General features: G+C 36.0%; 2 protein-coding genes across 2 annotated transcripts in view; both read right to left on the reverse strand.

Annotated features, from left to right (window-relative positions):
* LOC107589009 (nudC domain-containing protein 3-like) overlaps positions 1 to 620 on the reverse strand; it is a gene marked incomplete at its 3' end in the record, with an annotated part of 4,635 nt that extends 4,015 nt beyond the window's left edge. The window contains exon 1 of the mRNA XM_016277304.1: positions 269 to 620. Coding sequence (XP_016132790.1) covers positions 269 to 466 — 198 coding nt within the window. The remainder of the gene's footprint in view (positions 1 to 268) is intronic.
* A 3,789-nt stretch (positions 621 to 4,409) lies between these two features.
* The window catches only part of LOC107589010 (N-acetylglucosamine-6-sulfatase-like), a 19,508-nt gene continuing 13,703 nt past the window's right edge, over positions 4,410 to 10,214 (reverse strand). The window contains exons 7-10 of the mRNA XM_016277306.1: positions 5,359 to 5,441; positions 5,160 to 5,278; positions 4,978 to 5,081; positions 4,410 to 4,526 (exon numbers count right to left, since the gene is read on the reverse strand). Of these exons, the coding sequence (XP_016132792.1) occupies positions 4,410 to 4,526; positions 4,978 to 5,081; positions 5,160 to 5,278; positions 5,359 to 5,441 (423 nt within the window). The remainder of the gene's footprint in view (positions 4,527 to 4,977; positions 5,082 to 5,159; positions 5,279 to 5,358; positions 5,442 to 10,214) is intronic.

Genomic DNA, 10,214 nt, shown 5'->3' on the forward strand with positions numbered 1-10,214 from the left:
AATATCTCAGTATATGTCTATAAAATTCACAGATTCCGTGTGTGTGTGTGTGTGTGTGTGTGTGTGTGTGTGTGTGTGTGTGTGTGTGTGTGTGTGTGTGTGTGTGTACTCGGATGGGATAAACACAGAGCACAAAGAGCGGCTATTGGCTAGAAGTCACTTCGCTTTCCCCCATGGTTTTCTCAGCAGATGCCATCACTGCAATGCCGCATTTATACTTATTTCTATCCAGTCAGTTTAATGGATCAAAGCTAAAGTCAATCAGTACCTTGAACACCATTTTTTCAGCTACTCCGGGCGGGAAGCCCATGCGGTCCTGTGGGCCGCTGAGGAGGCGGTAGAAGTCCGTCTTTCTGTAGAGGAACCCAAAATAAACCTGCAGGAAATTCTGAATGTTTCCAACATGCTGCAGGATCCCTAACAGCGCGTTATCATACAGCTCAGTCATTTCCACCGGAGAAGACATGGCTGAGCAGCTCAGCGGGATCAAATCTGACTGAACGCTGTCTAATTTCGATGCTTGTTGATGGAAAACAAACGTAAAGCAGCAACAACAGATCTTTCGAGAGCAGCTGCACTTCCTTCTTCTTCTTCTAATGGCGGTTCGCAAACCAACTTGTGGTGCACTACCGCCACCAACCGGACTGGAGTGTGGCATTGTTAAAAAAATCAACCCAAAAACTAAATTCTCCCTTCTAAATCCAATTTCTTTAATAACTTTTATAATTGCGCCATATACTTCATATTGTTCTGCATTTTCTTTCAAAAGGCTTTGCATACTAAATGTTTCTATGCCCATTTTTGCTATTCATTAAAACATGCTCTATTGTTTCTGATATCATGAAAATACAGACAAAAAATTAAACAGGCAACATATATACACAAATAATAATATATAAAAAAATATATTTTTGGTGAATTTCATAATATTATGCATTAAATTATATTAAATGCATAGTGTAATTAAAAAATTATATAATTAATGCATACTATTAGGAAATTACATTTTTTAAACAAAATAATTAAAATTATTAATATAGTATTCTTGTTTGTTTTTTTGCCAAATTTAAGAACATATTAAAGAACATGAATATATATATTGCTTAGGTAGTTTATCAACCATTTCATTAGCCTCAACTCCCACAGGAAACCCCAGGGACATTATTAAACGTACACTACTTATTCTTAACAAACATGCAAGAATCTCATAAATGATGTTTTTGCCTTGATGATTTTAATCCACTTGCAAGACTTGTCAGTGCTGCATAAGAGTCAGAGCAAATTACTACAAATCTCGGTGTTACATCCTCAACCCACTGGCTTGCTCCCATCACAGCAATGAATGATGTTGCATACACTGATATGTGATCAGTTATACTTTCCTTAATACTGTTTTGAAATGTAGGGATATACAGTGGGTACGGAAAGTATTCAGACCCCCTTAAATTTTTCACTCTTTGTTATATTGCAGCCATTTGCTAAAATCATTTAAGTTCATTTTTTTTCCTCATTAATGTACACACAGCACCCCATATTGACAGAAAAACACAGAATTGTTGACATTTTTGCAGATTTATTAAAAAAGAAAAACTGAAATATCACATGGTCCTAAGTATTCAGACCCTTTGCTCAGTATTTAGTAGAAGCACCCTTTTGATCCAATACAGCCATGAGTCTTTTTGGGAAAGATGCAACAAGTTTTTCACACCTGGATTTGGGGATCCTCTGCCATTCCTCCTTGCAGATCCTCTCCAGTTCTGTCAGGTTAGATGGTAAACGTTGGTGGACAGCCATTTTTAGGTCTCTCCAGAGATGCTCAATTGGGTTTAAGTCAGGGCTCTGGCTGGGCCATTCAAGAACAGTCACAGAGTTGTCGTGAAGCCACTCCTTCTGTGATATTTCAGTTTTTCTTTTTTAATAAATCTGCAAAAATGTCAACAATTCTGTGTTTTTCTGTCAATATGGGGTGCTGTGTGTACATTAATGAGGAAAAAAATTAACTTAAATGATTTTAGCAAATGGCTGCAATATAACAAAGAGTGAAAAATTTAAGGGGGTCTGAATACTTTCCGTACCCACTGTATACTGCAGCAGCTGTTCTATCAGAGACAGGATCTTTAGATAAATGCAACCATGATGAATAAACCTGATCTAAACACTGCTGTACAATAACGTTGGGGGTTTCTTTCTCATTCTTCATTATTGTTTGTATTTGTAAATCAACTCTTGGCATTGGAAATTTCCATGGTGGTACACTAGATAATACTTCAGTTGGACTATAGTCTGCAATACCAGCTACTTGTACTTTGTACCTTTTATATTGACCCAATAATTCATTCTTAGTGTATATCTACGAAGGTATAAAGGAGCTTCTCCAACTTCTACCTGCATGGCTGCAATGGGAGATGTTCTGAAAGCACCACAACATATCCTTACAGCTTGATTCTGAACTGCTTCAATCTTTTTAAGCATGGTTTCAGATGCAAATCCATATATTATACTACCATAATCCAAACTTGATCTAATTAATGTACAGTATATTCTTTTCAATGATAATCTACAGGCTCCCCATTCAACCCCTGATAAGCATCCTAAGATGTTTACTCCTGATTTACATTTCTTAATTAACTTATTATAGCATGCATCGCAAAAGTCAGTTTAGATTCCATCCATACACCAAGACATTTAACTGCTGACACCAGCTCTAATTTCTGATTATATAACTTCAACTTAACTTCTGAGACATTTTTGCTTTTACTAAAACATGTGACTTGAGTTTTAGCCCCTGATCATCTAAAGCTCCAGTTATTTGCCCATGTCTCACTTCATCTACTGCTTTTTGTAACTTTTTCGATACAATGCAATATTATGTCCTCTTTTCCATATGCCCATCATCTGCAAATAATGCACTTCCTATGTCACCATTAACATTATAATTGATCATAATTGAATAACACTGGACTGCACACACTTCCTTGAGGAGTTCCATTATCTATCTTGTATATTAGAATAATCTACTCCTATCCTGACTTGTATTGTTCTTTAAAGCAGAAAATCCACTACGGCACTTCCTGTTCAGTCAGTACAAAATAAAAGTCTGGTCAAAAATAAACCACTTGAAAAACGTTTTTATTTTATTACATATTATTTAATTATAATATTATTGAATTGAACTCAATACTGTTAAAGTGTACTAATGTGTATATTATAATAATATTAAAATATTTGATACACATAACCAGTGTTGGGGGTAACGCATTACAAGTAACGTGAGTTACGAAATCAGATTACTTTTTTCAAGTAACTAGTAAAGTAACGCATTACTTTTTCATTTACGAGAGAATATCTGAGTTACTTTTTCAAATAAGTAACGCAAGTTACTTTTTTTTCCCAATTTATTGATTGACAGCTCTGGTGTCCCCATGCTGAGAGAAATCAGAAGATGTTACTGTAGTTCTAAAATAAATATGAATATGCATTAATTCATCTCACTCACAAAAAACTAAAAAAACACAGATTCAGTATTCCTCAAAATGAATAAAAATAATGCAACTCAGAATATGACGCAAACCTGCAATAATTAAATGTTAAACAACACAAATATGCTTTATGTATTTAATCCCATTCTATTAACCAATGTCTTTGCTTCTGACCTTCGATGATCCAGTTCAACCGCAAGCACAAATTACTCTAGACAAACATTTGTGTCTTTTTTTATTTGATTTTTTTTGCAGCAGGAAGTAAGGCAAGACTGACGACAAGTAAACCTTCAGTTGAACGGTTTCAAGCCCTTAGAAACTGTTCATGTAGCTGTATGACAGCATATGAACTAGAATCACGCTGTAGATACATTCACATTTTAAGGAGGGAAGTGTGTGTGACTTCCCAGATCAGAATTAAAGGGAGAGTTCATGCCAAATATTATTACAATTTAAAATAGCTGTTTTCTATGTGAATATATTTTAAAATGTATTTTATTCCTTTGATGTAAAGCTGAATTTTCAGCATCATTACTCCAGTCTTCAGTGTCACATGATCTTCAGAAATCATTCTAATATGCTGATTTGCAGCACAAGAAACATTTCTTATTATTATTATCAATGTTGAAAACAGATGTTCTGCTTCATATTTTTTAGAGAAACTGATACATTTGTTTTTTTCAGGATTCTGCGACAATTCTCTTTTGTGTACATTATAAAGGTCTTTTCTGTCACTTTCAATTTAATGCATTCTTGCTAAAAAAAAGTAATAATTTCTTTTAAATTTAGTGTAGATTGTTTTGCTACTTTGCTACAATACATTCATAATGCTACACTGAGGTAGGTATTGTAAGAAAAAATACATCAAAACAGGTGAAACGGCATTAAAAAATATGTCACATACACATGTTCTGAAACAGGAAGTGAAAATCATGACACACTCACCATCTGTGGCAGGAAAGACTGTCCGTCCATGTTGACGGTGGAGAGATTTACTCCTGCGATGTCCAGGATAGTCATCGAAAGATCTATATTCAGCACTGGAGACTAGCGGACAGGCAAGTAGATGTTATATAATTTTTACATAGAATATATGTGACCCTGGACCACAAAACATCATCTGAAAGCTGAATACATAAGCTTTCCATTGATGCATGGTTTGTTATTGGACAATATTTGGCCGAGATACAACTATTTGAAAATCTGGAATCTGAGGGTGCAAAAAAATCTAATCCAAATGACGTTCTTAGCAATGCATATTACTAATCAATAATTAAGTTTTGATATATTTACAGTAGGAAATTTACTAAATATTTTCATGGAACATGATCTTTACTTAATATCCTAATGATTTTTGGCATAAAAGAAAAATCAATAATTTTGACCCATACAATGTATTTTTGGCTATTGCTACAAATATACCCCAGCGACTTAAGACAGCTTTTGTGCTCCAGGGTCACATATTTAGACATGTTGTTCACTAAATCAGTCTTCTAACCTGAAGTGTTTGTTTAGGTTTGATTCCTGGACCCCGAACCAAGAGAGGGATGCGAATATCAAACTCATAAAGCTGTCTCTTGTCAATGGGCAATGAGAACTGGCCTGAAATCGATTGAAAAATAAGGTGTCATAAAGTCAGGCGACAACAGGTCAATAAAACTGTGGAGACTGAGGACACACCGGTGTGATAGCCGTGATCAGATGTGTAGAAGATGTATGTGTTGTTCAACTCCTTTATTGAATCCAGTTTCTTAATCAGCTGCTCCACCATGTCGTCCACTGACAGAAGCGTCTGCCACCTATCACAGATATTAAACACACATATCTCAATAGAAAGATTTATTTGATAGAACGTTGCATGAAATCTATATTTGCGTACCTCCTGCGGTAAGCGTTATCAAGGTACTCAATGGAGCTGTTTGGCATTGGATTTGCAGGTTGCCGTAGTAACCAATGTTTATCCTAAAATCAGAGAAACAGCATCTTAGGTCAAGAAATGCTTGCATGAAATTGCACCAAAATATAATTTAGCAATATGAAAATACAGAAAAAAATTAAACCGACAACATATAATACAAACAAATAATAAAATATATATTAAATATCTATTCTGTTGAATTTCATAATATTATGCATTAAATTATATTTAATGCATAATATAATGTAATTTTTAGAAAATATAATTAATGCATAATATTATGAAATTACATTTTTTTTTAACAAAATAATATAAATTATTAATATAGTATTCTAGGTGTTGCCATTTTAGTTCACAAACATTTCTCCTTTAAGTTAGAAAAAATGATTAAAGATAAAGGAGGCAGATATGTGATTATTTTGGGCCACCTCTACGGAGAAATGGTCATATTAGGCTCGGTCTATACCCCTAATTCTTTTCTAAGTATATTTTTTGCTTCCTTAAGGGTTAGTTCACCCAAAAATGAAAATTAGCCCACAAATTACTCACCCTCAAGTCATCCTAGGTGTTTATGACTTTCCTCTTTCAGACGAATCCAGCCGGAGTTATATTAAATATAGTCTTTGATCTTTCAAGCTGTTTAATGCCATTCAGCGGGTGTTGCATCTATCCGTCCAAAAGTTGTTAAATAAAAAGCGCCCATCCATAAAAAAAAAAAAAGTGTCTCACACGGCTCCGGGGGGTGAACAAAGGCCTCCTATAGCGAATTGATGGGTTTTTGTAAGAAAAATATCCATATTCAAAACATAATAATCACTTTAATGTAGCTTGCGCCTACAGTTGTACACGGAATCAGCGAATGACGTATGAGGTCGGCTTTGCGCATGCGCCGCTCAGAAATGACGAACGCGGAAGCGCAGGGGAGAGATCAAAACAAAACAACAGTCACTTTATGAAGTACAAAACCAGGATTTGTAAAGAAGAATGTCGGAGGATTTCGAAATAAGCCAAGCGGAGACTGGGTTTACTTTGCTAAAGTAAGGAAATTTTACTTCCTTTGCTCTTGTTAACAAACGCTGGTTTTCATGAGACTCACCGGCACATGCGCAACGCTGAACTCATACGTCATCCGCCCGGAGCTGCTTCCGTGTACAAGTGTTGGCGCAAGCTACATTAAAGTGATTATTACGTTTTGAATATGGATATTTTTCTTACAAAAACGCATCGATTCGCTACAGGAGGCCTTTGTTCACTCCCCGGAGCTGTGTGAGACATTTTTTTTATGGATGGGCGCTTTTTATTTAACTTCTTTTGGACTGATGCATGCAACACCCGCTGAGATTAAACAGCTTGAAAGATCAAAGACACTTTTTAAAGAAGAATGTCGGAGGATTTCGAAATAAGCCAAGCGGAGACTGGTTTTACTTTGCTAAAGTAAGGAAATTTTACTTCCTTTGCTCTTGTTAACAAACGCTGGTTTTCATGAGACTCACCGGCGCATGCGCAACACTGAACTCATATGTCATCCGCCCGGAGCTGCTTCCGTGTACAAGTGTTGGCGCAAGCTACATTAAAGTGATTATTACGTTTTGAATATGGATATTTTTCTTACAAAAACGCATCGATTCGCTACAGGAGGCCTTTGTTCACTCCCCGGAGCTGTGTGAGACATTTTTTTTATGGATGGGCGCTTTTTATTTAACTTCTTTTGGACTGATGCATGCAACACCCGCTGAGATTAAACAGCTTGAAAGATCAAAGACACTTTTTAATATAACTCCGACTGGATTCGTCTGAAAGAAGAAAGTCATATACACCTAGGATGACTTGAGGGTGAGTGATTTGTGGGCAAATTTTTAATTTTTGGGTGAACTAACCCTTTAAGGGATTTGGCATCCTGTTCCAGCCCATCTTGGAGGCCATCGTTTAGCTCAAAAACGGCAAAGCCCCAAGGCCGGATGGTTTTGGTTCAGAATTCTACAAAAAATATGTGGACACTTAATTAGTGATCAATTGTTTAAAGTCTACTCCACTTCATTTGAAAAGGGAACGCTACCTCAAACATTTTACCAGGCAAATAAAGATCTTATTCTCAATTTTTTTTTTATAAAAATAAACCTCCAGATGAGTGTTCAGCACAAGTCAAATTTCTTTAATTAACACTGTTAGCAAAAATATTTCTAAGGTCTTATCTATACACTTAGAGACATCCTTGCCTTCTTTAATCAATGAAGACCAGACTGATTTCGTTTGCGATCGTCAATCGTTCACTAACATGAGACGCCTTCTTGGCATTATCCAATATTGCAATCAGACTAAGCAAAGGGCTCTGGTAGTTTCGCTCGCGTAGAGTGTTTTACGGCGATTTGGTCTGGGAGACGAGTTTGTGAAATGGATTCAAATACTTTATAGGTCGCCCCAAGCTTCTATTTTGACAAATGGCATGCGTTCTCTTCCCTTTAATCTGAACAGTGGAACTACACAGGGTTGTCCCCTGTCACCACTTCTTTTTGCTTTGGTTCTCGAACCATTGGCAGAGACCATTGGCAACCAGGCAGATGTGGTGGGTATTCACATTGACATTGTTTTATACGCAGATGATATCTTATTGTTCTTCACAGAACCTGAGAAGTCGGTGCCAGCTCTTATTAATATAATATACATCTTCAGTTCTTTCTCAGGCTATAAAAATAATTTCAACAAGTCTGAAGCATTGCCCCTTGGTGCATTTGGCAATATTAATGACCTACCTAATTTCCCATTTAGGTGGCCAGTTGAAGGGTTCCGTTATTTGGGAATTCATGTCCCCTGCAAACTTAAACAAGCTATTACATCTCAATGTCTCCTCAAAGATCAAAGAAGATCTGGATAGGTGGATGGATCTAACTATATCATGGCTGGGTCGGATAGCGTTAATTAAAATGAACATCCTCCCCAGACTACTGTACCCGTTACAAATTACTCTACTTTACATTGGCAGGAATATGATTAGGGATCTGGAAAAACATTTTTCAAGGTTTATTTGGCATAAAAACCCAAGAAGGAAAATCTCAATTACCAATTGAAGCTTGTGGTCTTGCCCTCCCTAATATTCATTTCTGTGACTGGTCTTGTCATGCTAGAATCCTTCTAAATTGGTGTCAAGATATGCACTCAACTATGAATATTGATTCATTTTTTTACCTTGCCGTATTCTCCATTCAGCCTGCTTTCTGGGACACCAAGTAATGGTGCATTTGGCAATATTAATGACCTACCTAATTTCCCATTTAGGTGGCCAGTTGAAGGGTTCCGTTATTTGGGAATTCATGTCCCCTGCAAACTTAAACAAGCTATTACACCTCAATGTCTCCTCAAAGATCAAAGAAGATCTGGATAGGTGGATGGATCTAACTATATCATGGCTGGGTCGGATAGCATTAATTAAAATGAACATCCTCCCCAGACTACTGTACCCGTTACAAATTACTCTACTTTACATTGGCAGGAATATGATTAGGGATCTGGAAAAACATTTTTCAAGGTTTATTTGGCATAAAAACCCAAGAAGGAAAATCTCAATTACCAATTGAAGCTTGTGGTCTTGCCCTCCCTAATATTCATTTCTGTGACTGGTCTTGTCATGCTAGAATCCTTCTAAATTGGTGTCAAGATATGCACTCAACTATGAATATTGATTCATTTTTTTACCTTGCCGTATTCTCCATTCAGCCTGCTTTCTGGGACACCAAGTAAAATTATCCTGAATATGAAAAGCAATCCCTTTGTTCAGGGTACATTAAAGGTGTGGTGATATTTTTTGGTAACAACAGCTCCCCAGTTTTACTGATGCCTCTCAATAGGAATCAGGAGTTTCCTCCTGGGGTTAAGGACAGTATAATGGTTGTGTTTGATGTATAAATCTCAATTTCAAAAAATTGATCCTTATGGGAGAAAGATTTTGGCAGCATCCCTGAGAACAAAGAATGGGAGAAAGCCTTAAAACATATGGGCAGTATATTTATCTGCAACAAAGCAAAAGAAACCCAGTATAAAATTGTCCATCGCTTGCATTGCACACCATACATTCTATTCTTAAAATTAATCCGCAAAGGTCGCCAATTTGTTTAAAGTGTAAGATTAGTGTTGGTATGCATATACCATATGTTTTGGTTTTGTCCCCTAATCTCATGATTCTGGAGCAAGGTCCAAAGGAGATTAGAAAACATATTTGGTTATACTATATGTAAAGACCCAATAACTCAACACTTGCACCGGGGGACTTAACTTTTGCTCAGAAGTTGCTTTTTATTACCCGGGGATGTATCTTACTTAATTGGATTAAGGACAAACCACCATCAATTCACCAGTGGTTTCAAGAGATTTACAGTATACATCCATTTGAAAGAATTAGTGCATCACTTAAGGGAAATGTGGATGCTTTTAGATGTACCTGGTCTTCTTTTTTGCCATCTTACCAGACTCAACTAAAGAAAGTTTAGAGCTTGGCCAGGTAGGCATAACATGGAAAATGTAGTAATTTATTTTCAAATGTAATGCTGTTGTTATGTATGCACACTATCCTGGGGGTGGGGACGCTTCTTGTTGTTGTTTTATTTTAGTTTTTTGGATTAATATAATCTTGATATGTGTTAATTTGTATATTAATCTTGTTAAAAGCCAATAAACATTCAGTAAAAAAAAAAAAATAATAATAAATAAATATATAGTATACTTGTTTTCATTTAATAACACTCAATTGCTGGTATTTTGGCAAAATGTAAGAACATATATAATAACAACATGTAAAAAAAAAAAAAAAAAAAAATATATATATA

Source organism: Sinocyclocheilus grahami, unplaced genomic scaffold, assembly GCF_001515645.1.
Source record: "Sinocyclocheilus grahami isolate Dianchi unplaced genomic scaffold, SAMN03320097.WGS_v1.1 scaffold110.1, whole genome shotgun sequence".
Classification (NCBI taxonomy): domain Eukaryota; kingdom Metazoa; phylum Chordata; class Actinopteri; order Cypriniformes; family Cyprinidae; genus Sinocyclocheilus; species Sinocyclocheilus grahami.